General features: G+C 40.6%; 1 protein-coding gene across 3 annotated transcripts; it reads left to right on the top strand.

Moving 5' to 3' along the window:
* The first annotated feature begins 9,138 nt into the window (after positions 1–9,138).
* Positions 9,139–27,158, top strand: AMBN (ameloblastin). Of its 3 annotated transcripts, none has more exons than XM_059159802.1 (9): positions 9,139–9,214; positions 10,509–10,556; positions 11,058–11,168; positions 12,567–12,803; positions 13,689–13,727; positions 13,991–14,050; positions 14,144–14,188; positions 14,584–14,628; positions 16,710–17,758. In XM_059159802.1, the coding sequence occupies exons 1-9, from the start codon at positions 9,194–9,196 to the stop codon at positions 17,244–17,246; spliced, it is 1,143 nt and encodes a 380-aa protein (XP_059015785.1). In that variant the 5' UTR covers positions 9,139–9,193; the 3' UTR covers positions 17,247–17,758. The 3 variants fall into 3 exon arrangements, with proteins under 3 accessions (XP_059015785.1, XP_059015804.1, XP_059015794.1); XM_059159821.1 differs by lacking the exon at positions 16,710–17,758 and adding an exon at positions 26,138–27,158 and having other exon boundaries at positions 9,169–9,214; XM_059159811.1 differs by having other exon boundaries at positions 9,169–9,214; positions 12,612–12,803.
* Positions 27,159–27,773: the final 615 nt, after the last annotated feature.

Genomic DNA, 27,773 nt, shown 5'->3' with positions numbered 1-27,773 from the left:
TATTCTAGTATATAAAAATCAACTTTAAAAATTGGCCTTCCCTGACATGATGCTACTCTCCGCTCCTTGTTCCGTTCCAATAAAGCTTAATGCGTGACGCGCCGTCAGAGTCTTTCCCTGGAAAACTTAATTCTTATCAATTCACTCAGTTATCAGCTATTGATTGAGCATTTTGACAAATATCCTTCCTTCAGGGCTCAGCATGAACCTTTGTCCCTCATGCCTGACCCCAAAGCATCCAAAGGATTTCTCCAACCTCAAAAATTTTATGGCAGTTTCCCAACCTCAGCACTATTGAGGATTCAGGCTGGATAGTTACTTTCATGAGGGGCTATCCTGTACATCATCGGATGTTTTGCAGCATCTCTGGCCTCTACTCACTAGATGCTAATAGCCAGTCCCTCCCCCGCCTTCACTGCCAGCCAACTGCGAGAACCAGAAATATCCCTTTATCTCCCAGACATTTCTAAATCTTCCCTACTGGGGCGTAATCATCCCTGATTGAGAATCACTGTTCTGTAGCATTCTTATTTTAGCAGTTAATCTATGTGGGATTGTGCCTTTGATATAATATATGATTTTTAATGAAGTTATTGTTGGTGTGCCATATTTTCATTGACTATTTTTTGTGCATCTCTCTTCTTTGGGTAAATAGCTGATAAATCCCCTACAGACAGGCGCACTATATTGTACTTCACTGCATCTGCCAATGATTGAATGGTCAGTGTTGCCTGCTATTGGATGACTCATTCATTTTGACACGGTTCATAAGAGTGAGATGGTTGTGTCTACATTCTGGTTCCACCACTCACTGACCATCACTTGGGGCAAGTTAGCTCACATCTCTATAGATCAGTTTTATCATGCATAAAAAGAGAATAGTATCTTCTTCATAAATTCATTGAGAGGATTAAATAAATTAATATCTGTAAAACACTAAAGTAATGCCTTCCCACAGTAAACACTATCTGAATATTACCTATTATAATGTACATATAAAATCAAAGGATGCAATTTAGTGGAATGAGTGATTTCTGTTCCCACAAGAATGTTTGATATGGCGTACAAAATATGAGAATCTATCCAAAAAATTAGAGGATCGCATGCAAAAAGTGATCTGTAACAAGCAGTTTGTCAAAATGTAGTGTATGAATGATTGCCAAATGACTAAAAAAATATTTGGTATCAGAGAAGGGAAAATCACAGTGGAATAGCATGGGCGGGGGAAGGAGTCACAAAAGAGGTAAAATTTGACTGGAACTTTGAAAACCATTTGTGAAGAGGTAAGAAAAGAGTTTAGGAGAGAAAGGTTCCATCACAAACTCAAAAAGGGAAGCACCATGGCATATTCTAGACAGCGTGAACAAACAAGTCTGGCTGGAGTAGAAGGTGGAAAAGGACCATGTGTTGGGAAAATGCTCACATTGCTCAACCACCAGGTGAATTGAGATACCACCTCACACCAGTCAGAAAGGCTAAAATTAGTAAGTTAGGAAACAACAGATGCTGGCGAGGATGCAGAGAAAGGGGAATCCTCCTACACTGTTGGTGGGAATGCAAGCTGGTGCAGCCACTCTGGAAAACAGTATGGACGTTCCTCAAAAATTGAAAATAGAACTACCCTATGACCCAGCAATTGTCCTACTGGGTATTTATCCCAAGGATGCAAATGTAGTGATCTGAAGGGGCACCTGCACCCCAATATTTATAACAGCAGTGTCCACAACAGCCAAACTACAGAAAGAGCCCAGATGTCCATCAACAGATGAATGGATAAAGAAGATGTGGGGTGTATATATATATACACACAGACACACACACACACAATGAAATATTACTCAGCCATCAAAAAATGAAATCTTATAATTTGCAATGACATGGATGGAACTAGAGGGTATTATCCTGAGCGAAATAAGTCAATCAGAGAAAGACAATTATCATATGTTCTCACTCGTATATGGAATTTAAGAAACAAAACAGAGGATCATAGGGGAAGGGAAGGGAAAAACAAAACAAGACAAAATCAGAGAGGGAGACAAACCATAAAAGACTCTTAATCATGAGAAACAAACTGAGGGTTGCTGGAGGGGAGGGGGTAGGGAGATGGGGTAATTGGGTGATGGACATTAAGCAGGACACGTGATGTGATGAGCACTGGCTATTATATAAGACTGAAGAATCACGGAACTCTACCTCTGAAACAAATAATACACTATTTGTTAATTGAATTTAAATTTAAAAAAAGAAAGAAATGGACCGTGTGTGAGAACAAAACAAAATTCAAAGTCCATGTTTTGTCCCATGCAATTGACATGCTCATTAGCAATCAAAATCATTCTTATACATTTTAGTCAGTCGTTATAATTGCCCTTGGTGACTAAAATATTTGTGGCAAGACCCGTAGTCCAATATGAAGCAGATTTGCAACATATATTTCTTTCAACAAGAACAATAATAACTCATGGTGGCTGAATATTTTCTGTATATCAGATAGCGTGCTGAGCATTCATTAGTGTGGTTAACTTAAATAAATTCAATTAAATCAATGCCATCCTATGGTAGACCACATTTCACATATTAAATAATTATATGAAAATACTATATATATTTAAGTTGAGTAGCTCACCCAATGTCACATGATCAGTGTCACAGAAAGGCTTCAGAAGCTGTGCTCCAGCTACTGTACTGACATTTTCCACAGGATATTCTCTCTCTGGCTTTTTCTTTATAACTTTTTCTGTGGTACATGTGCCCTTATGTATCTCAGATCTTCTATCATTCTGAGCTTTCTTATTTTTGCTATATGCTGGACACGGCAATTTTTAATTAGTGCTCTCGTTTTTCTTTATACAGTTATGGTCTTGATCAGCATAAGATAGCTTTCGTCAGCTGTGGTATTTCCTTAATGTCTATAATCACTGTCACTCATTCATACGCTGATAATAAAATCCATATTTCTTTGTAACTAAAATATTTTTAATTTTTAATTACAACATAAAATGTAATGGGATTATATTTTATATTTGCTAACTTTCCTGTAACATAAACCAAAAATAAAAAACTGCTTACTAGATGCAAAATGAAACCAACTTCAACTGATAACAACAATCATGATTATATGTATATATACCCATGTACAGTCTCATGTAAAATGAGAGATAATATCGGAGAACTGAATTGAAATGTTAATTTGGCTGTCTAGTTACAGAGGGCAAACTTTACATTATAGCTTTAGTGATCTTAAAAAGTCTTTGAGCAGAGCTGTGAAATGCTGAAACCAATATTTTAGGAGGGTAAGTTGGGTATACAGGAAATTGAAGGAGAAAGAAACTAACAAGTAAACATCTGGAACACAATAATCCAGGACTGAGTGTGAAGGTCATTTTTGGTAAAAGCAACATCATTTATAATATATCAGATACCTGGCTTAAGAGAAAGGCAGAATACATGAATTCTACCAAAACATCATTATTAGCATGTCATGATCATGCTCATAAATCGTAAAAGACATATACAAACACAACCCATCTCCCTGGTTAACCAAAAACTAGGAATCTTAATCCCATGAATTTACATCACCTATGCAGGGGAAATGTCTTCCATCAGGTCCCTTCTCTACTCTTCTTAGAGCTCGTAGACCTAATGCCACTGCTTCTCCTTTAACACATACACACACCGAACGTTGTCATGGGACCACATGCTTCTCCCATGCAAAGGACAATGACCCATTTACTGAGGACCCACTGTGTGGCAACTACTATACCTTTATCATCTCACCAAATCTTCAAAACAAACCAATGGCAGTAAATGATCATCTTTATATTACAGAGGAAGAAACGAGGGCTCAGAAAGATTAAAGGACTTGATTTGCACCAGAACCAGAATAAAGAGAAGGGAAGGATGGGGTCAAAAATAATACTTTTTATTTCAATAACACTTTGCTCTTTACAAAGCATATCCACATTCCTTATTTCTTTGCACCTTAAAAATACTTCTGTGATCAATAGGAGATGGAGTTTTCAAGGACAATTTCTTGGATAACATTATTTGAAGACGTTGGGCCTACACATAGGTATGAAGACATCTTTCTCCCAAAATACCAGCTTCTGCAGTGTTCCCTGTAATTGGCAACATCCCTACTTCCCTAAAGAGTGTACTGACTCATCCCTTCTTAAGAAACGAATCTTAAATTCGTATCCCTACCATACCTAAAATCACAGCTTTGGAAAGATCAGGAGGGGCAGAGAAATAACAAAAGAAGTTAAAGTTCAATCCACATCCAAGACATTCTTATCTGCTCCTGGAGAAAAACCCATCCAAGTTGATGTTAGCCAGTTAAGTGACACAAATATGACGAACCTGGCTTCCTACCGAATGTGTGAAAGTGGGTCTGTCTGAAGATGAGTGAGGTGAGATGCGTACCCATTGACTTGATTGTTTCCTGGAGAGTGTTTTGATTTATACCCCTCTCCCTGCAAAGAACATGCACCAAAGGTTTACCTGAAGTGATCCTCTCAGAAGGTCCAGTTAAAACTTCTTACAAAAGCCCAGCTAGGGCACCTGCGTGGCTCAGTGGGTTAAGCCTCTGCCTTCGACTCAGGTCATGATCTCAGGGTTCTAGGATCGAGCCTCACATCGGGCTCTTTGCTCATCGGGGAGCCTGCTTCCCCCTCTCTCTCTGCCGGCCTCTCTGCCTCCTTGTGATATCTCTCTCTCTCTCTCTCTGTCAAATAAATAAATAAAATCTCAAAAAGAAAAAAAAAAAAAACCCTGGCTAATTCTACTCTATTATCTTCAAATATAAAACTGTGTAGGAAAATCTGAAGAAAAAATCGCAATGTATTCATTATCCGTCTAATATTTCCATGTTCTCCTTCAAGCTCAGAACGTTATTTTACGTTTCCTTCTAGACTATGTGTGTGTTAGGGTAAGGGAGGGAGATACTTTTACGACAACAAATATGAGAGTGAACATCTTGAAAACAGGCACAGGGTCACTAGCTTTATCTGCAGATAAAAACCTGCACAAACAGATAATGGTTAATTTGGCACCTATTTTTTGTATATATTCCCTTCAGCTCACCAAAATGATTGTCTTCAGAACTTATGTCCATTATTCCTTTACTGTCTTGCGTGCAGTTGAGTTCCCTGAATATATACAAGGGTTGGTTTACAGTTAAAAATAATGAGCTTCCACGGGGCCAATGTCCTTGCATGCAATAAAAGGGTGTGGGCTAATTACAGGAGCAGAGTTTGGTTTTTTCCCCGTTTCTCTCCACTTTGATTGGTGGATTGGCACTTTAAATAAAGGTTTCTGGTCTTCCCTGAATGAGAGATACAGAGCGAGTCCTAGGCACAGTCTAGAAAAAAATTTAATCTTCTTAGAACTGTCTTGGTTGGCATCACCAGGCCCTGAGAACACAGTGCATGTCAGCATTAAAGGTAAAATGTGATTTTTATTATTTTCATGTGATTCCTATACATTCTTTTTTTCTATCTCTAGGTAGCTTTTATAACGAGGATTTTTATATGTCACCAGAAGTTGAATAATAGTTTATTGTAAACCATTAGTATGTTCCAGAAAAGACATGTCTTTTATACCCTATCAGCTAAGGAAAGCAAATCTATAGACTTTTTTTTTGTTTGTTTGTTATTATTAGTGAGAAGGCCTAATTTAGAAAGGTATTAAAAGAATGAGCAAATATCTTGGCTAGTCAGATTTGTTTGTGTAAGAGTAAAGAGCCTTTCAACTTACAGAATAAACTTAAAGAGATAATTCATTTTAGAAAGAGGAAAATTCAGGGTACCTGGGTGGTTCAGTTGGCTAAGCATCTGCCTTCAGCTCAGATCATGATCCCAGGGTCCTGGGACCCCCGCATTGGGGGGAACCCTGCTTCTCCCTCTGTTCCTACTTGCTTATACTCTCTCTCCTGCTCTCTCTCACTCTCTCTTTCATAGATAAAAAAAAATCTTCCGAAAAATAAAAAGAAAGAGAAAAGCTCAGTTTTGAGACATATTTCCCACTGATGTCAAAGGCGATTTAAAAAATCAGTGTATTCTTATTTTCAAAAAGATAGATTTTGGCGTGGTTATATGGTAACTGAAGCCTAGAGTCAGATGCTTTAACATACCTGCAAATAAAAGTTTGCTTTAAAATAATTGGTTGTATTATATTTTGAATGCATTTCAAAATTTACTCTGGAAAGAAAGTACATGGATGATATTTAATAGACCAAAATTTCACATAGTGGAAAGGGTTTTCAAAATCATAATTCATTTTACAAAATGGAAATACAACATTTAAAGAGCACAGCACAGAAGTTGTTCCTCAGGTTCATTTAGATCGCAGCTCCATAAAAAAAAATTACTAAGATTTTTTTAAATTGATTGCCAATTCATTCCAAAAACTAGCAAATACAAACAAGCTGTTTAGAAACATTTAGTTGTATTTTTTGTTTTCTTTTTTGAAACTGTTGTGGCAGCAGAACAGAGATGTGGTTCATTCGAAATATTGTCTTTTAACCACTCTGAAATAAAAATGCATCTGATTTAATTCTCCGACTTAACTCCGTTTCAGATCCCACTTTTCAAAATGAAGGACCTGATACTCATCTTATGCGTCCTGGAAATGAGTTCGGCTGTGCCGGTAAGTCCGAGTTTTTTAGACTGTGCCCTAAGAGGGACATTGTTGGATCCTAGGCAGTGCTGAAGGATGTGGCCTGAAGTCCGTGCATGAGCTCATCTGAATTAATTCAGTGGCAGACTTCCTACTGAGTCAAAGTCATAGTTGCCCAGACATCAGTCTTACCATCCAAAAGGACTAATTCAAATATATAACTTTTCTATTCAAAAAGATATTATAATATTCCAAAGGCAATTTTGAAGTCTTAATCCATTCATTCAAAGATAAAGTACTTCCGTAGCCTCCACAGGGCCAGGGCACCCTTTCATTGTCAACTACTTGCTACCTTCATGTAATTGAAATGGAGAAGAAATTCCTCCACAAAAGCGAAGTATGTTTTCTTCATTCTTAAAAGAATATTAGCCAAGTTATGATGATCCCAAACAGAACTAAAGAGATCCATTTGAATCTAGTAATTAATCAACAGATTTGTCTTATGGGGGAGATACTGTGTGACTGAGAGCTTAAGTTTCTTAAGTCAAAACATGCCACGGCAATGGGGCTAATTGTGTGTTACAGTCCTACGCCGGGTTCACTCTATCACTTATTTGATCTGATCTCCTACGAATGCAGTCCTCTAAGTCCTGAACTACTCTGCCAGTAGTATGTGTTTCTGTGTTCATGAAGACTTTCTTCAGCTTCTATGTGCATGTGGCTGATATTGATTGAGCACTTTCCGTGTACGCAGCAATGTGCTGGGCACTGGAGGGATGGAGGTAAATATGACGTGGTCTCCCCTCTTGAGGAACTAACTCATAGTTGGACTCCAGTGAACTTTAAAATATTCCAGTTCCCTGAGAAAAGAGCTTAGCTCCTTGGGTTTCTTAAAGCTAAATGTAACCAGGGATAAAACTGGTTACAAGGATGAAAATCTCAATTCTACAAATAAAAAGAGCTCTATTCTATTACCCAACGTGAACCTAAAGTGAAAGAAAGATTGAAGCCGCCGCCCTAGCTTGCTTTTCTGTCATACTGACATCGGGGTCAGCCTCAGCCATCAACTATCTGTCGAATACTTTGATTCCTTTGACACCTCTGGAACCTATGCTGGTCCACACCCGTGTCAACCAGGTGTATCCCCAAGGGACACAATTGCTTGGGATTGCCAACTGACTGCCTGTCAAGTTAGGCATTCTCCTTTGACTTCTTTGTTGGAAATGTATCCTCTGTCCATTTACATTCATGTAAATATTGTTTGAATCCTGACTTGGAGCAAATGGAAAGCAAAGTAGACTTTGCCCTGTAGCTGGATCTGTCCAGGGTACCCTATTTGTGTACTGGCCAGTGAGAGGATGGAAGACTTTCCTCTCACAGTCCTCTCAAAGGCTGAACAACCTGCTCACGTCCCCGCCACAAACACACACATCACTCTTTCTGTCTACACACCTGATCTTTTTCTCTGCCTGGAGTATTTGTTACATATTTATCATTCCTTTCCCATCATCCATTGCTAAAACTGAATTCTTGGGAGAAATTTGCCCCAGAGGGTGAGGTTTTATCTGTATAAAAAAGCAAAAGGTGGAGTGTAGATAACATACTCAAGAATCTATCCCTGAACTTCTTACTCATAAAAGATAAATAATCCCAATATATTTAGTGGACACTCTGTCAGCATTTGGGGTATAAACGAAGGAAGGAAGGAGTTAAGAACTTGTGACTCTCAATAATAAGGATTTCCAAAGAACCAGAGACCACCAAAATGTACTCTAATTCTTACTTCTCCATTCTTCATGTTTTTCTACCAATATTTGTGTGTATTAATAAGGATTGCTTTAGAAAGAAAAATATCTCCCACTTTAAAAAGTGTGTAAGTATAACTGTATTTTTAACAACTTTTAAATGAGCTCATTAAGCACATTAAGTATAAGGACACTTAATATCTAGAATTTTTAAAATTTTATTTAAAATTTATTTTAAAAATTGTATCTTGGATATGAACCCAAAAATACAAACACAGATCAATAGATTTTTACATAAAATAAACTTTCATGAAAGATGACAGATGATTTGTTGAATCCCCTTGAATGGGTGGCAAGTTATGTTTTGCATTTGGTTTTGCTGAATACCATGATCTCAGCCACATTCCATTAACCAGAAGCAGGTAAGTTTGCCAAATGTGCAAGAAACTTAAGCTTAAGTTTGTCCCTTTTGTTTTTTCATGGGATAAATTTTTAGAATACAAAGTACTCTTGGTATTCTATTTTGTAGTTTTATTTTATTTCTTGTTTTCAATGTAACCTCCAACTAAATCAAATTTTGCTGCATTAAGATACAGACAAAGGATAGATGGTTCATGTGGAAACAAAATTATTAAGTATGGTGTGAATTCCCCAAATGATTTAAATTCCTCTTTCTCCTACTTAAAGGCTCAAGTCAAAAGCCCTCAGCTGACCTCTATGCACTGGGCTAGCTTTGTATTCCCAGAGTGCATTTAAAAAAGGTTCTCAACAGAGATCTCAAAATTATTCTTATTTCCATCTAGGTGTTTCCTCAGCAACCTGGGACACCAGGCATGGCTAGTTTGAGCCTGGAGGTATGTATTGTCAGAGTATTACATTTAATTGTATAGTCCTAGAAAGAGAAACACCATGGGCTGGTTCTGTTTTCCTAGCTGGAAGTCAGGACTTTTCTAGAGAAACTTCAGAAAAGTGTACGAAAATTATTAGAGCCTCATATTATCATTTTACCACAATTTTAAACTCTCAGGTATCTTAGGAATGTCGTCTGTGTGTGAATCAGAACAATAGTAATATTTAATACCTAATATATATTATATCTACTTAATAACTATATTAACATAATTACTACATTATTTAAAACATTGTCCTGAAGCCACACATGGTTTATATTTAATTCCATCACCTCATGGTATTTTATATGAAAATGTTCCCATGAAGAAAATTTACCTTACAAAATGTAGTTGTTTATAAGAACTCCTGTAGGTCACACTAACCTTGTTCTACAGTTCTATAGTACCTGTTTCCTACTCTGTGTCTACCTTCCTGTAGTTCTCATAACTAATAATAGTGCTTAGAAAAATCTCAGCATGATAGAGATATTTGACCAAATCAATAGAAAATATTGACAGTTCTGAGTAGAAAAATATTTATGAGATCACAAATTTTTCGTAAGACCTTGCAGAATTTATTTGCAGCATGACAATCTGGGGGAATCAATAGTTACATAGGCTAGAAGCTTATTTTGAAAGGAAGCTAATTTCATTGAGTTATTTTTTTTTCTCACTTTCTAGCTTAAAAATCAACTTAAAGCACTCTAAATCTCTTCCCATTAAATTGAGATTGACTTTTCGTTGAATTGTCAACATTCTTGGTCATCTATCCAGATGGTCACCATTTTCCCCAAGATTTTTTGTATTCATTATTTTGAGGCCTTTTTTATTTGGAAAGGAGGTAGGGTTTGTTTTGTTTTGTCTTTTTTTGTTGTTTCCTCGTTGGGGGCTGGATTTATAAAAGACAAAATAAATTAAGTGGGGGGGAGTCGATGAAACAATATTCTTGCAGTTGAATTTCTATTTCAATTGAATGAGCTATTTTCCAATGTTTCAATGAGAGCCCCACTTAAATGATACTTTTTCTCTTATTTGATTAAATTTAAAAAGCAAGCTTACTAATTTAATGGCCATAACAACAACAATAGCAAAACCACATTTAACATTTCTACTTCTCAATAATTTTTTGTGTCTATTTTTATTTTATTCAAAACGACCCACCACAAACTTTGTGCTAATAACACCACATGTTGACAAAATAGTTGTATCATACAGAAAATACATGTGGCAAACACTAACCCACTTTTTTTCTTGCTAGACAATGAGACAGCTGGGAAGTCTGCAGGGACTAAACATGCTTTCTCAGGTAAACCGCGTTTCCAATATCTCTTATTGCAAGAATTAATGGAGGTGGTGGTAGTGATATTAACAACAGCATCATAACTCTTAAAATGTGTTAGTGAGTAGACATTATCCTAAATATTGGAAGAAAGAATGACTAACTGAAATAACCTAAAACAAAAGAAGATCCTGGGATGGCATGGTAGGTAAAACAATATGGAATTTTCTTGAGTAAGAAAAAAGCTCAAGTTTTGTGCCATTAGTTTTATTAAACAGTCCAAAATAAGGGGGCTTAAAAAGCTAAATCTTAAGTAAGTTTATGGAAACGTTGCAGTCTGGCTCCGAATGGAAGGAAAGTCTGTTGGAAGAGAGTATTTACCCACCCATATGAAATCCACTGATGTCACACTTACTTTTGCTATCTCTACACTTTCCGTGGATTTTATAGAAAATGATAACCAAGTTGAAGCCAATACTGAAATAAAAGCATGTATTTGTTTTTGTTTTTTCCCCTGCATGTCTGTAGTATTCAAGATTTGGTTTTGGAAAATCATTTAATTCTTTGTGGATGCATGGTCTCCTCCCGCCACATTCTTCCTTCCCATGGATGAGACCGAGGGAGCATGAAACTCAGCAGGTAGGTTACTCCCATCAATGTGCTTGACACTTCAAGCTTAAAAATATTCCCCTCTTGGTCTCCTAAATTGTCATAAACTAGCTACAGACAGATAATACTAATGAACAGAAAGTGATCCAAATATTAATAAATCAAATACTATAATTGTTTTTAGGACTTGGGAAATTTTTAAATAAAGTGGCCCAAACTTTCGACCTACTTATACATTTATTTCACATAGGAAGATACGGCCTCCAAAATATAGTAGGAGACTTACATTAACAACACGAACAGTAACAACAGATAAACTGTCTCAAGGTCGAAGCCGACGATGGCTTGGACAACTCTCATTTTAGTCAAGATTCCCCAAATAATTATTCAAAACCGTGTTTAAAATGATGCCAAAGCCCTGGGTAAAATACCACAGACCCTGGAGCAATCAAAAATACATCCTTCGGTTCACCGTTAGTTGTTAGGTGTCTGAGAAACGCAGACGCCCAACTGAGGAGTGAAAGGGAGAGTGAAAACGGTTAAGAATAGCTCCAAGGTCCATGAAGTTTCACATCTGCCTGGGGGATAAGACAAGACACTGTAGGACAAGGTGCCAAATTGTGAGGAATAAGTAATAATAGCCTTGGGCGTTTGGAGATACGCAGTAGCTGGCGAGGCAGAGCAGAGCCAGATTAAGGAGAGACTTCCAGGACGCTCTGAGGATCTTGCAAAGGATTGAAAAATAACAGGGAGCCCTTCACCACAGTTAATTTCAAAAAGGAACAAACACGGTTGTTTTAACCAGAACCTTTGGTTCCAGAAGGCCTTCTGTGACAAGCAGCATTACTCACTAATCCACATTTCACGGGACCATAAATTATGTTAATAGTGACTGTTTCTCCACTTGCTTGTTTCCAGAATGGACTCCATGATGCAGGAACTTGGCATTTTATTTAATAACTGATTCTCCTTTCATTAACAGAAAAATATATATTATTTATCCTAGGCCAGGCATTTGTTATGAACCGTGTTAAGTCCAAGGCCAAAAAGACAAGAAACACATATTATTGTGTCTCAGTGGACTGGGGGCAGAGATAACTAACAAATCTCTGTGATCCAGTGAGAAAGTGGTAGAACAGACATGCCTGTAGGAACTCGGAGGAGGAAGTGACTCCACCGGGAAGTCCAATAGCTCTCCACGTTCTTGAGCACAGGTAGTCCCAAAGGAAGAAGGGAGACACGACAGCCCGCCCCAAACAACCCTGCCTGCACAGAAATCGGTGCTTCCTACATAAACATAGCTCCAAGGCAATTCCCCGAGACTCTCCTGCAAGCAGAACTTTTCTCAAGCCCTTAGCTTTAGAACTTCTAAATACCGCAGCCCAGAGAGCGCTCCCTTCCTGACACGCCTCTCAAATTTCTCTGCAGTATGAATATTCTTTGCCTGTGCATCCCCCACCTCTCCCATCGCAGCCATCCCCGCAGCCTCAGCAGCCAGGACAGAAACCCTTCCTCCAGTCCGCTCTGCTGACTGACGTCCAGGACACCGCCCCGAAGGAAGGACCTCAGCCTCCGGCTTACCAGGGACAACCGCCCTTGCAGCAGGCAGAAGGGCCGATGCTCGAGCAGCAGGTGGCGCCCACAGACAAGCCACCAAAAGCCGAGGTAATTCCCTTTCTCTGAAGTCAAATCAGGGTTCCCCACTAGCTCGGAGAAGGAAAACTGATTTGCGGAGCCCGTTTCAATAATCAGAACTTCCAGGCATAATATACAATACAGATATGCTTTTAAGCAGTCGACATATCTGGGAGTAGAACATAAATTTCCGTTCCTGTCCTCTGTCATCAGAGACAAGGCATGGATCCTAAAAGATACCGTGCCTAGAAGATGGTTCCTTAGCTGCAAAAAGATGAAAGCTTTCAGAGGAAATAGGACAGCCCAGAGAAGCCCGCTCTTCCTATCATTGGGATGTTTTTCTTTGTTGGAAGGACTGAAAGAAGTGATTGATCCCACAGCATAGCAAGTAGCATTTGGGATTATTATTTCTCTGTCTGGTAGCGAGGTGATCATGTAATAACGTAGACACAAGAGCAGTGGGAAGGAAGGAAGGTACCATGTAACAAGTATGTGGCAGGTGTTTGACAGTTCCCATATCATCCTGATGACATTCTTAGAAAGATGGATATTATCATCCTTTTTAAAAAGAAGACAGACTCTGACAAGTTACAAAATGTTCCCGGTATTACCGAATAATTCAGTGGCAGCATCAGGATTCAAACCAACCTGGCATGATCTGATTCTCAAGCTCATTACTTCTACCCTGCAAAACAAAGCAAATTCGTGGTAGACAAGCCCTGTCTCCCGGCCCGTGCACTTGAGCCATGACAATAAAACCCAATTGTTATCTCTTGGGTGTACTGTCCAAGACTAAATGAAAGTGAAAATCAGGAAATTCATTTTAGATTGTTTTCTCATAGTCATAAATGAGGTAAGAGTGTATCCAGTTCTATTTTTATGGGTTAGTAATTTTCATGTTTATCTGTGATGCAGCTACCAGGAATGGATTTTGCTGATCTGCAGGGTCCATCGGTAAGTACAGATCCCAGTGAGACACTTTCTTGGGGGAAATATCTATACTTCAAGAAAGAAGAGTGCAAAACCTTGATAGCACGATTTATCCATGAATGTGAAGTATAATGCTTTCCTTTGTTTTCTTAAATATTAAATACTTATTTATTATGCTAATGCGTCAGAAAATGCTATTCCTGTAACTCTTAGAAATGGCCATAATGGGAGGCTTTCCTAAGTTATAGCAAAAATCAATTACTGATTTTGATTTCTACCACTTAAAGGTGTTCCAAATAGCCCGTTTGATATCTCGGGGACCAATGCCACAAAATAAACCATCGTCAGTAAGTTTTTTAAAAATATGTCTTTGCCTACAATTTACTTACAATTTTATCTTGGAAAATGCATTTTATAATGATTATTGCATTTATATTTAGCTTTATCCGGGAATATTTTACATGTCCTATGGAGCAAATCAACTGGTAAGTCTATATCCTACAAAAAATAACATTGTAAATTAAATGTTATCTTAAGAGCTAAAATTATAAAATCTAGGCCTCACACAAAAGAACCCATATTCTTTGAACACCTAAATGGGCAACTGAAATGACAAGAAGCCATACTTTCTATTTTAATAACTCTGGCCAGACACACACGCGCACACTGTAGTGGCATTAAAGAAAAGGTACATTTTCTATCTGAATTATCCAAATTGGCCACATTTATTCAATAATGACTCATCTCTCCACTTGACTCTGCTTCTGGGCACAGCATTAACATTAAGTCTTCAGGAAAAGCTAAGTGACTTTTAACTTTGTCTTGAGTAGCTAATAGGATAATAGGAATCTGCTATTGATGCCTATTTCTTTTTGAACAGAACGCTCCTGCCAGACTTGGCATCATGAGTTCAGAAGAAATGGCGGTGAGTAATGTCTTCAAGTTCTTATTAAAATAGTGGTCTGGGGAGAGCAGTCACAGATGACTTCCTGCAAGAGGCATTAGCCATGAATGTCACTGAATATACTACACAGGACTCCAGATGGTTTGACTCCAAAACCAAGAACTTGATTCTTATGCAACATGCAAAGATTTCCCCATGTTTCCCATATCATCATTTCTGAGCAATGACCATTCTAGAACATGGGATTTGCCCCCATTTCTTGAATATGAGCAGGGGAGAAACCACTCTTGAAAAGCCATTATCACTGAATAGCATATGCTCAAACCAAAAGAAGAGATATATCATTTGTACAGAATTCCCGCTTCCTCTTGGACTATTAACCCCTCGAGACAATAATTCAACAGCATTGCAACAGCATTTTGAGGTCTAAAAGACCTCAAAAAGAAGAAGAAAATGAACAAGTTTATATATTATCTCATGTTCACTACAAGTGTAGTTCCCCATCTGTCACCATACAACACTTCACAATGTTATACACATGAAACCAACGTGACATTGGGTGTCAACTATATTCAGATTGAAAAAAAAAGAAAAGAAAAGAAAACCAACCAAGTTTAAAATGTGATTAGTATAAAACCCAAAGTGCATGAATGAGTTCATGTGAGCATATTCTTTTTCTACTATCCATGCATATGACCTCTTTGAAATTTGAGACCGATAGACTTGCACAATTTTATATTTTCCCTCAGCGATTTTTACCGGTTACATCTGTTAAGCACAAATCAAGACAAGCATCATACTAAATTGAGTCATTATCCACTACAGTCCTATCAAATTAATAAATACAGATACACGCTATCAGTGACAGAACACTCGCATCCCAACATTCTGGAGGGCCTTCTGTGAACTAGATGCATAGAAAGACGCTACAGAGACAACAAAAATTAGATAAGGTTTCTGTTTTCAGGGAGCTTAGGTCTCACCAATAGAAAATGTAGATATAAGAGCGGATAGTGTCAAAATGATGGGATAAAGGGCAACAGGGCTATGAGAGAGGGAGGAGGGAGAGGAAGGTAGCCCAGCCGAGGGGCTCAAGGAGATGATATGAGAGGGGAGATGTAGAGAGTGGAGATCCAGGGGAAGGTAGGAGAAAAGAATACTGGATCCACATACCACCAACTCAACTGGCCAAAAATTCAAGCGAGTGTTAATTATCATCTTATAATTTTAATTAATTTATAGTCTGCCTCAATTTATAGTTTGTTCAAAAGATTTTGCTGCAGTTTATGAAAAAAAACACAAAATAAATGTAACCAAAAATTGAAGATAAAATTGTAAATGAGTCAAAATTGTAAGAGAGATGACAAAAATGCAAGTTCTCAGATTCTGCACGGTCACAGTAAATAGCCCAAGAGGTTGGGTTGGGCATTTTTGACAGCAAAGGCAGAAAAAGGAAATATGGTCAGTTCCACAATTCTAACTGTCCATAGGAAGAAAATATTTCCACCCCTCCAGAGACATCAAGCTTCTTTTTCTTCACATGTTCTGAAAGAAAGAAAGGAAAGAAGGAAGAAAAAAGAAAGAAAGAAAGAAAGAAAGAAAGAAAGAAAGAAAGAAAGAAAGAAAGAGGAAGGAAAGAAGGAAATCTTGTGTGAGGCTTCAATTATTTTAGAAATGATGTTGACCTGTTTCTCTAAAACATCCCTCAACACACTCAGCAACGGATCCATTTTCTTTGTTTTATGATGGTGTTGTCTATTTTGCCTGCTTATTGCATTCTTAACATTAAATTCAAACTATCTTTTGCCTGTAGCCTTGCTTCTTCCCTGCTTCCCCGCATGCCTCCCTCTCCCGCTTTCATCCAGGCATGGCAAAGGGTGTCCCCCTGTCTTTCACAGAAGTGAGCAACCAGAAAAGTCCAAGGTCCTCTCCTTTCTACGTCAAAGCCATTTTAGTGAGAAGTGTGCTCACGCAAACTCTCAGTCAACTCCTTGTTTCCTATCAGCTTTTTGTGGTTTCTTGGCGAAGCTGACCCCGTGCGATTGCATAGTATACTTCATCATATGTGATCATGGTGTCTTCGGTCAATGGTTTTTCCCCAGGGAGGCCGAGGAAGCCCCATGGCCTATGGAGCCATCTTCCCAGGATTTGGAGGCATGAGGCCTCACCTTGGAGGGATGCCCCACAATCCAGCTATGGGTGGAGACTTTACTCTGGAATTTGACTCCCCGGTCGCCGGAACCAAAGGCCCTGAGAAGGGAGAAGGCGGTGCCCAAGGCTCCCCTTTGACCGAGCTCGACCCAGCCAATCCAGAAAGCCCAGCTCTCCTGCCAGAGGGAGCACCTGGAGCCCTTGGAGGGCTTCTTGCTCATCCAAAGGGCAACGACCCCAACATGGCAAGAGGCCCAGCTGGGCAGAGTGGGGGACCCCTCAGGGTCACCCCAGCAGACGCTGACCCACTGATGACCCCTGGATTAGCTGATATTTATGAGAACTACGGTGCTGATGTGACCACACCTCTGGAAGAAACGCCCACAGATACCACAGCCAGCCCGGACACTCAGCAAACGTTGATGCCAGAAAACAACGCACAGCAGCCTCAGGTTATGCACGATGTGTGGCGTTTCCAAGAGCCCTGAGAGCCTGGAGATTATCAGCTTCCTTCTGTATGCACAAGCTTCCCAGCTTTGTCCCTATAGTATATCTTTCTGCTAACACACTACCCTTCCGCAGCAAAGGCATTGAAAATGCTAAGCATATATTAATAAATATAAGTGGCTAGAAATAGTGTAGGTCCCCTTCTTGCTTTCACTCTCTTACTGAAATAAAATGTATCGACCATCTCTATGATTTAGAAACACTATTAATGACATTAGAGCAAGTCTAAGGGTCTCTGCATTGGAAAACCACTGTTTCTCAGCTGTCTTTGGTATTACAGAATTTCTCTAACTAGCATGACACTGTTATATCCAGGAAATGTGACATTGCTTCAACATGTTTCTCTAGGCAAAGGCACATATTTGCAGAATTATGAGATATATTATTCAAACATTATTAAACAGGGATTGGTGAGCAATCCCTGACTGGTATTACTGGGTTTGGTATATTGGATTTAAAATTCTCATTTGTAGAGCATTTTATTTAATCTAGTAAAAACACTTAGCCTGTTTTAAATAAAGAATTTTTCTCATTGGAAAATATCAGGAATTATATGTTCATTATTTACATATATTCAAATGGTTAAGAAAGGCATATGCATTCCCTCTCCATGCTACTCTTTAGCCCATTTTATTTGATTTGTTCATTCTTTCATGGAAAGTTTACTGAGTAACTACCAATGTCCCAGGCCCTGGCTAGGCAACAGGGACACAGTCCCTTCCCCAGTGCTGATAGTGGGAATGTTTGAACAGCAGACAATCGCAATTTGTTCTGCTATAGAAACGGCCACTCTGGACAAAATCACCTACTTAACATATATTATCTCACAACAACACTGCAAAGTAGATATTCCCAAACCCACAGCACGTGTGAAAAATGCTATGAAAGTGCCAAGCCCTGGGTGCCCCCGAAGCCACAGAAGCCTAAGAAGCCTTGGAGGGCCCAGGACGGGTCAGATGAGTTTTCTCAGAACAGTATTGAAAGCATTTGCAGAACAAGGCCTCCAGGAGGAAGAAACCCAAGAAGAGTCATGTGGGTGCCGTGTGAGAATTAGCTCATTCCTGTGAAGTGCTCTGGATAAAAAGGGAACGAGAAAATGATTGTTACTTGTCACCGAAGCTAGGTATGGGTCAGTCAGGACTATTGGCCTAAATGAAGAGGTTCTGAGACCAGATCTGGTCGCCTGTGGAAAGTAGCCTCCTGCCCCATTCTGTCCACCTCCTCCCCAGTTGCCTGGCCAGCTCTTAGACTCTACAGAACTCAGACCCCCCTCTATCCCCTATAGAGATTCTGGGGATACAGCCCAGGAAAGGCGCTCTGAGGCCTCCAGACCTTGGGTACTTCAGGAGTTTTAGCAGGAGCACAAAGGCACCCCCTGTTGTCTCCCTCTTTTCAGGCAGAGCTCTGCTCACCCCCACTCTGTGGCGGGAGACCTGCAGATTACAATTCAGTGTGTGCCTTGGAGCAGCTCCGGCAGAGGTGCGAGGCTAGGAAAGTGAGGTCCCCATGAGCCAGCAGGTGCCCACTGAGACCCATAGCGGGCTAGACGGCCTCCGACCAAGAGTGCGGTAAAAGACATACGGACGGATCTGGGTTCGACCTTCATCTATGAGCCTTTGGAAGTGAGACTTACTTCTTTGATCCTGTGTTTTCATTTCTATAATGGAGCTATGACCCAACCCACCTCCCAAGGCTGTTGTGAGAACTCTAGGACATGAGGTTCTCAGAGGAAATCGCTGAGTCCCAGCAGTTTCCTCCTTTTCCTACTGGTCCTTCTCACGAAGAGAACCAAGCAAGAGAGCAGCAATGAGAAGGGAACCGAATTGTTCCCGTTATCTGATGAAGTGTGCTTTTCCACGGACACTCCGCACACCACCAGCTGCTTCTTTGCAGTTGAGAGTGAGCATTTGTGAGATCGCACACGCTGGTTTCCCCGGTGGATGTGGTCATACCAAGGGCTCAAAGGTGGCCTCCCTTTTGGCAGGCTGGGCACTGAACAGCACTGATAGGTAGATCCGCTTTGACCGGGGGGGACACAGTGTTGCTTAGCCCTTGAATAACCTATCTCCCTGCCACCATGTCCACCTCAAACACGGGTCCAGTGAGCAAACACCAAGTTGGCCAAGGATAGAGGCTACATGTCACCCACAGGAGCCACCCTAATTATTGAGAATTCCTCCACGGTGGCTTCCCTCTATCACACATTTACATGAGAAACAAATATGTTCATAATAATGAGAAACAAATATTTCATCCCATCGTGGGAGGCCCATGCTGATAGCTTGCCGTCTAGATCTCCTTATGGCCAATTTTCCAATTTTACTCTTCAAGGCCCTAACGCGCTGACCAATATGGCACTGAGGCTGAGGCAGGATGAATCTGTCTCAGGCCATCTCTCCTTCCAAACAAAATAGACAACCAGACATACCTTTCAGTGTCCTGCCCACTGAGCAAGATTGTGGCACCCTGACTGCACACTTGCAGCTGATGCTAGAATCCCATGCAGAAATCCACAAACCAGGGGCACACTCTTTCCTCTCCACTAACCGATCGTCGATGGGGAAGCCATGAAATTGATTCTCCAAACTGGGACACTTTTGATAATGAAAAGACGTGTCATGGGGCACCTGGATGGCTGAGTCCCTGGGCATCAGCCTTCAGCTCAGGTCATGGTCATGGTCCTGGGATGGAGCCCACACTGGGCTCCCTGCTTAGCAGGCAGCCTGCTTCTCTCTCTTCCTCTGCCTGCCACTCCCCCTGCTTGTGCACTCGCTCTTTATGTCTCTCTCTCTCTCTCTCTCTGTCAAGGGAATATATAAAATCACTTTAAAAAAAAGAAAGAAAGAAAAGTGGTGTCATGAATGATAAATGAATGCTGACAACAGGTATAAACCAGTACTACCTAGGGCAAAGCGGGACATCTGTTTTCGGGTCTTTATTTTGTTTGGGTTTGTCTGTCTTATGGAATCCCCATGAAGCTAGAGATGTGCATTGAAGGAAAGGCATCAAGGTCCTAAAGAGGAAATACTCGGAAGTCTGACTCACTTGCTTGTGCAATTTGCCAGAGCCCCCCAGGGTGGGCTGAAACCTGGCGTCATATCCACCATCTCCACGTACCAGGGATGCTGCTGCCCGTATTCTGTTTTATGGTTTCAGTGGAACATATACCACCCAGTTCAACAAGCAACTCAACATTATCACTTGGCCTCCCATAGTCAGGCAGACTGTCTCGATAAGGGTCCAGCAGCAAGGCAAGAACTTCTTTTCACAAAGAAAACTCCAAAGTTCTGTGCTGTTTCTCCCCTGCCAGGGCAGAGAATTCCCTACAGCCACTGACAGTTTCCATCCATGTGGGTCCCTGAGTCACAATGCTGCAGGGACAGGGACACCAGGGCTGCGGCATGGACCCCTTTCTTGCGCTAACTTCTGCACAAAACTGGCAGGCTTTCGAGTGATATGTGTTATCTTCGAAACACAAAGAAGTCCAACAAGCACTCTGGTTTCTCTCCATGCAGGGTGGTGGAAGCGGCGGCAGCTTGCCCTCCACTTTAGATCTCCTGACATGGCCCAGACAACCCGACCTCCAGAAATGTCAGCATCCCTGTGAAGTTGTGCCATATTTATCTCCCACCTTCTGGCTTGTGGTTTATGCCAACCAGAACCTGATGAGCTGTGCCTTCAGTGTCAGGGACTAGCATGACTCCTATGGGATAGAAAGATGGTCCAGTGACCTTAGGACTGTGTTATGACAGACTGTAAGAAAAGTGACACAGTCCTAAGGCAACACGGTAAAAGTTTGTGTTGTCCCTGACTTTTTTTTTTTTGACTTTGTAAATATATAATTTTTTAAGTTTAAATTCAATTAATTAACACATAGTGTATTATTAGTTTCAGAGGTAGAGCTCAGTGGTTCATCAGTCTTATATAATACCCACGGCTTGTTACATCATGTGCCCTCCTTAATGTCCATCACCCAGTTCCCCCATCCCCCCACCCACCGCCCCTCCAGCACCCTTCAGTTTGTTTCCTATGATTAAGAGTCTCTTATGGTTTGTCTCCCTCTCTGACTTTGCCTTGCTTTACTTTTCAATCCATCCCCCATGATCTTCTGTCTTGTCTCTTAAATTCGACATACGAGTGAAATCATATGGTATTTGTCTTTCTCTGATTGACTTATTTCGCTTAGTATAATAACCTCTAGTTCCATCCACATAGTTGCAAGTGGCAAGATTTCATCTTTTTGATGCTGAGTTGTATTCCATTGTATAGATACACCACATCTTCTTTATTCATTCAACTGTTGATGGGCATCTGGGCTCTTTCCATAGTTTGGCTATTGTGACATTGCTGCTATAAACATTCGGGTGCATGTGCCCCTTTGGATCACTACATTTGTATCTTTAAGGTAAATACCCAATAAGACGATTGCTGAGTCATAGGGTAGCTCTATTTTCAACTTTTTGAGGAAACTTCATTCTGTTTTCCAGAGTGGCTGCACCAGCTTGCATTCCCACCAACAATGTAGGAGTGTTCCCCTTTCTCCGCATCCTCTCCAACAACTGTCATTTCCTGAACTGTTAATTTTAACCATTTTGACTGGTGTGAAGTGGGATCTCATTGTGGCTTTGATTTGTATTTCCCTGATGCCGAGTGATATTGAACACTTTTTCACGTGTCTGTTGGCCATTTGGAGGTCTTTGCAGAAATGTCTGTTCATGTCTTCTGCCCATTTCTTGATTGGGTTATTTGTTCTTTGGGTGTTGAGTTTGATAACTTCTTTATAGATTTTAAATTCTAGCCCTTTATCTGATGTGTCATTTGCAAATATCTTCTCCCATTCTTTCAGCTATCTTTTGGTTTTGTTGACTATTGCCTTTGCTGTGTAAAAGCTTTTTAGCTTGATGAAGTCCCTATAGTTCATTTTTGCCTTTGTTTCCCTTGGCTTTGGACACATGTCTAACAAGAAGTTGCTCTGGGTGAAGCCAAAGGGGTTCCTGACTGTGTTCTCCTCAAAAATTTTGATGGATTCCAGTCTCACCTTTAGCTCTTTTATTTATTTTGAGTCTATTTTTGTGTGTGGTGTAAGAAAATGGTCCAATTTGATTCTTCTGTATGTGGTTGTCTAGTTTCCCCATCACTGTCTGTTGAAGAGACTGTCTTTTTTCCATTGGACATTCTCTCCTACTTTGTTGAAGATTAGTTGACCATAGAGTTGAGGGTCCATTTCTGGGCTGTCTATTCTGTTCCATTGATCTGTGTCTGTGTTTTTGCCAGTACCATACCGTCTTGATTATTACAGCTTTGTAATAGAGCTTGAAGTGTGGAATTGTGATGACTCCAGCTTTGGTTTTCTTTTTCAACATTCCTTTGGCTATTCAGGCTTTTCTTTTATGGCTCTATACAAATTTTAGGATTATTTGGTCTAGCCCTATGAAAAAAGTTGATGGTATCTTGATTGGGATTTCACCAAATGTATAGATTGCTCTAGGTAACATAGACATTTTTATAATACTTGTTTTCTAATCTGTGAGCATGGAACATTTTACCATTTTCTCTGTGTCTTCCTCAAATCCTTTCATGAGTGTTCTATAGTTTTCAGAGTACAGATCCTTTGCCTTTTGGTTAAGTTTATTCCCAGGTATCTTATGATTTTTGGTGCAATTGCAAATGAGCTTGACTCCTTAATCTCTCTTTCTCTTGTCCATTATTAGAGTACAGAAATGCAGCTGATTTCTGTGCACTTTATCCTGCCACTTTGATGAATTTCTGTATGAGCTCTAGCAATTTGGGGATAGAGTCTTTTGGGTTTTCCACGTTGAGTGTCATGTCATCTGCAAAGAGTGAGAGTTTGACTTCTTTGCCAATTTGGATGCCTTTTATTTCTTTTTGTTGCCTGATTGTTGAGGCTAGAGCTTCTAGCACCATGCTGAACAACAGTGGTGAGAGTGGCCATCCCTGTTGCATTCCTGACCTTAGAGGAAAAGGTCTCAGTTTTTTCCCATTGAGAATGGTATTCATTGTGGGCTGTTTATATATGGCTTTTGTGATATTGCCCCTGCATTTTAAAAACAAACTGCTTCTGATTTTTTTACTGATTGCAACAGAAAGAAAGCATCTGCTGGATCAATAACTACATACTAGATGCCATGGATTATGCTGATTTTCTCCAATAAAGGTGCCATATCTACAACCAGCTACAACTGGCATCATCACCAACTGAGTTTACAATAATCTGCAATGATTTCCCATGACCCACAAATCTTTTGCAAGAGCCAAACAAGTGAATTAAATGGGGATGTGGAGAGATACCTCGAGTCTTCAGTGGTGACACTAATCTCTGCAACTTCCCCTACAGGACTTATTGTCTTGTTGGGGTCATTGCAAGAAGGGGGACAGTTCCAGGAGCTTCCTTCTTACCATTATAGTTTTCATTCCATTGATGTAGGAAACTATGTGGAATTCTGCCAGTTATCACATACACCTATTCTCACTGTACATTCTGGGACTGGAAAAATAATTATAAGATCGATCCATCGGATCCACTGCCAGATGTATATGGACTAAGATTCCATCTGTTATCTGACTTCTTTAAGCTTGTATTGATAAACTATGAAGGCACTGCAGGTTCAGAACTACCATTTAATAACCTGTTTGCAGTTTGGGTATTTTCCCTCTTCCCCCCACCCCCATCCCACACACCCTAGGAAACTGCTTCAGGTTCCTCTGGAGGCGGCTTAGGGAATCTTCCATGGCATATATATGTAGTCTTTTCTCACAGGGACCCGATGTCCCCTCAGGTGAGGGATTGGGAACTAAATAAGACACCATGAATCCTACCAGGTGATTTGAGTTAGGCTCAGTGAATAATATCCTTTTGTCTTTTCACATCAAGCAATATTTTAATGAATGTCCATCTAGTTTTACCTAGAAACCCATCATCTACTAGTCATCCTCACAGATAGCTGTTGATCAAAGAACCCTGATTCCCACTCCAGCCTCTTGTGATAATCCCATCACCCCCACCTGGCCTCTCCTGTCCCAGAATCCTATATTTCGCATTGAGACTCCCACAGCAGCATTCCGCCATCCACATATCCACCCTCCAGAGGAAAAAACCAAGAGGTCTTCATTATGCCTTAGTGAAGGAAGAGTTTTCTGGCACTTCCTGGGGAGAGAAGGGAGGAGAGCTCATCCGAGAGGTAAACATAAAAGATCCACGGTGCCCGTGTGTCTCCGGGGTCACGTGCCTACCAATGGTAAAATATTTATGTAGTAAATACATAATAATAATTTTTACGTAGTGCATAAATAACTTTATTTTTGCTTAGATCAAGCGATGCTGGTTTCCCATTCACAGATGCAAAAATGAGGTTCCTTTAAAAATAAATTTTTTCTGTGTTCAAATAAAAATATTAAGTAGATAGCACAGGTTATAGTAAGACATAATAATCACGGAGGCAGTACATAAATGACTACGTACATGAATGAAGTTTGGGAAAACACTGATTTAATTCACTTTTCTCACCTATGGATGAGAAGACTCGGTGCCCAGAAGAGTAATGTTTTCTTTTCAAGTTCTAGTTGCTATTAGAGGCCGAAGAGCCCAGGCCTCAGAAGCTCCATTCAGGGTTCTCCCCCACACAGCCCTCAGAGCAGTTAAGCATTCATTTGAGAATCTAACAAGAGCTATGAGACACCTTTCCTTTAGGAAAAAAAAAAAAAAGTAAATGGAAAGAGTACCTAAAATTCTGCCAAAAATTTCAGTGATTACTCCGATAGCCCAAAGTGTAATCATTCAAATACCCACCAGTACATGGTAGCGCATGAGCGGAAGCGAATACTCCCACTGCCCCAGACTCACAATCTGAATGTCTTTAGAACTTGAACATACTTCTCTTTGGGAAAATAAATCTCAAATACAGAAAAGCTTTGAATCCCTAAACACATCCCGCTTCCATCTGAAACTGCTCAGCACTAAAGGGTTGCCTCGTACAGACAACGTGCGGCGACCAGCCAAATGATGTCAACACAGACGGCGCTGTGTTTGGCAAAGCAGGAAACCAAACCAGAAGTTTAAACAATTCTTTCTTCCATAAGCACTAGAGACTGGAGAGAGAGCAGAAGTACTCCCACGGCAACCACACGGCTCGGGAGCCAGACGTTAGAAACACAGTCCCCAAGCACTGAGAAACGGTCATTATGGGGCCCTTGGTCATAACACGCTTGCTGATGCCTTCAGCTTTCCGCTGCACTTTCATCTTTCCCCAGGCTTCAGCAGCTTTCGACCCAGAGACCCACGTAACAACAGGGTTGAAAATGACTTAAAGATTAGCTGCAGTGAGCGCCGGGAAGGAAATGAGTGTGGGTTTCCCAGAGTGGATGGGGATTTACATTCTAATTTATTCACAAACTAGAAAGGTGCAGGTGATATTTAAAGATGGGTTTGGAGAAACTGACATAAAAAAGGTCAACCCTAGAGTTAAGTGTCTAGCACACTCTGAACCTCATTTCAACACGACCGTCTAGGGCTCTGCGGTCTCTGGGCCGCGAGGAGGGCTGCGTCCAGGAGAACCAAAGCTACGGCAGCAACACAGGCAGCAGCCCTGGCCGAAATGGAAGACAGAAAGGAAGAGGGAAAGAGAGAAGGAAGGAAAGAGGGACACACAGAGAGAGAGAATGGGTCGGGGGAGGAAGAAACCCTAACTGAGGGGGTCTCTCTGCCTGGGACTTCTAGGGCTTTCTTTCGTATCCATCCAATGTACGAATGTGCCAAGTGAGCTACTTTCAAGCCAAGTTTATGAAAAGTAGTTTTCCCTTTAACAGCAGATTCTCAAAAACATCGTATTTGCTTTTTTTTTTTTTCTTTTTTCAGTTTTAGAAACGTTAGCACAAAGCATACATTTTTGTGGACGACACCACAGCGGGTCGAACGACTGTACCGTAGCCCAGTCTTCTGGAAAACATGTTTGCTCAACGAAGCTTCCAGCGAACACCATGCATGAAGCCCTGTTCTAGGCATTAGGAAAACAGCGGCGAGCAGAAGGTCAAACGTGTGATACAGTGTCAAGCAATGACAAGCCTCGTGATGAAAGCCAAAGCAGGGGGAGGGAAGAAAGAGGAAGAAGGGAAGACAGGGTGGTCGGGGAGCGCTCCCTGAGGAGGTAACATTTGAATGCCATGGTTTCAAAACTGAAAGGTCCTTAGAGAAAAACTAGTCATACACACACTTTTAAAGTCTAAAAAATAGAACACTGAATTCTAAAGAAGCTGAGTAACTTGCTCAAGGTGACACAGAGAAGACTAGGGGACCCACAGTTGGAAGCGAGCCTGAAGGAAGCATTTCCAGTCTGGTACCCTCCGCTACCTTCTACCACAGTCTAGGGCACCTTCCTAGTCTGGGTGTTATACAGATGAAAGAAAACACAAAGATTAACCCTCACTTTATGCCTGGATTTCATCTGAACTTGAAAACATTAGTTCTTACAAATACTATACAGCAATAGAACATAGTAGTCTAAATCCCAATTCTGTCCTTCCCGACCGTGACCCCATTACTTAACCTCTCTGTGCCACAACTTCCTTATTGAAAACAAAACACTCAAGGGTAAGAGAGGTAATGACTTGCATATTAGGAACCCAATAAATACTAGGTATCGCTGTGCTTTTTAGAACTGCTGATGTATATAATATCATCTATCATGACTACTAGGACAATGAACTATGTGTTTCATATTTGTTTAAAACCTGCCTCCCCTGCTCATTCTCTGCTGGATAAGCTCTCTGGTGGCAGGACTATATTTGTCTTTTTCCCTCAGTGTTCCCAGACCCCAGAATAGTACCTGACTCAGAATGTGCTCAATAAGCATATACTGAATAAATTAATGAGTTTAAAATGCACAATTACCATAGTCATTGGAAAGGAAGTAAAGCCGATGAGACTTTTGCCAGGAAAAGCTGCCAAATCCCAATTTGACTGGATGAGGCTTCAATGTAGAACTTGTTATTTGTTGTCACAAGAGAGGGCTTTAAGTAAGTCATAGCCTGGCTTTACTTTACACAAGCAGCTTCGTCTATGTGGCCCCTACTTCATATTCCCCACAACCACGTATCAGAAGAAGCAAGCTTAGTTAAGCTGCTGCAATGTTCTAAATCCATTCAGCTAAGATGTTCTGAGCACCTTCTCGGCCCTGGCACTCTGTCTAGCCCCTAGAGATGCAATGGCACCAAGACGCTCTGGGATCTAGAGCGATCTAGGAAAAGGACTCAAACGACAAAAAAGTTGACCCTGCTCGGAGAGAAAAGGGAAGTTTCACAGAGGAGGGGCTTTTTCAGCTGGCTTTGGAAAGATACAGTTTTCCAAATGGAAGAAGAAAAGCAGGAGCTCTGGGCTCAGGAAACCACATTTGCAGATGGGCAAATCTGTGGAGAAGAAATAGAACAATATGGCAAGACGTATCATGATGTCAGGAAAAATTCTGCTGTGCTATGTTAGGAAAAACAGGAAAAGG

The sequence above is a fragment of the Mustela lutreola genome, chromosome 1 (genome assembly GCF_030435805.1).
Source record: "Mustela lutreola isolate mMusLut2 chromosome 1, mMusLut2.pri, whole genome shotgun sequence".
Lineage (NCBI taxonomy): Eukaryota > Metazoa > Chordata > Mammalia > Carnivora > Mustelidae > Mustela > Mustela lutreola.
This window is presented reverse-complemented; position numbering and strand designations above follow the sequence as displayed.

What these genes read in the sequence shown, in the direction of transcription:
- AMBN (XM_059159802.1), top strand. Translation starts at nt 9,194, where the DNA reads ATGGCTAGTTTGAGCCTGGAG. An exon ending in CTGATCTGCAGGGTCCATCG is followed by an intron (nt 13,728 to 13,990) that starts GTAAGTACAGAT and finishes TACCACTTAAAG; the next exon opens with GTGTTCCAAATAGCCCGTTT. An exon ending in TGAGTTCAGAAGAAATGGCG is followed by an intron (nt 14,629 to 16,709) that starts GTGAGTAATGTC and finishes GTTTTTCCCCAG; the next exon opens with GGAGGCCGAGGAAGCCCCAT.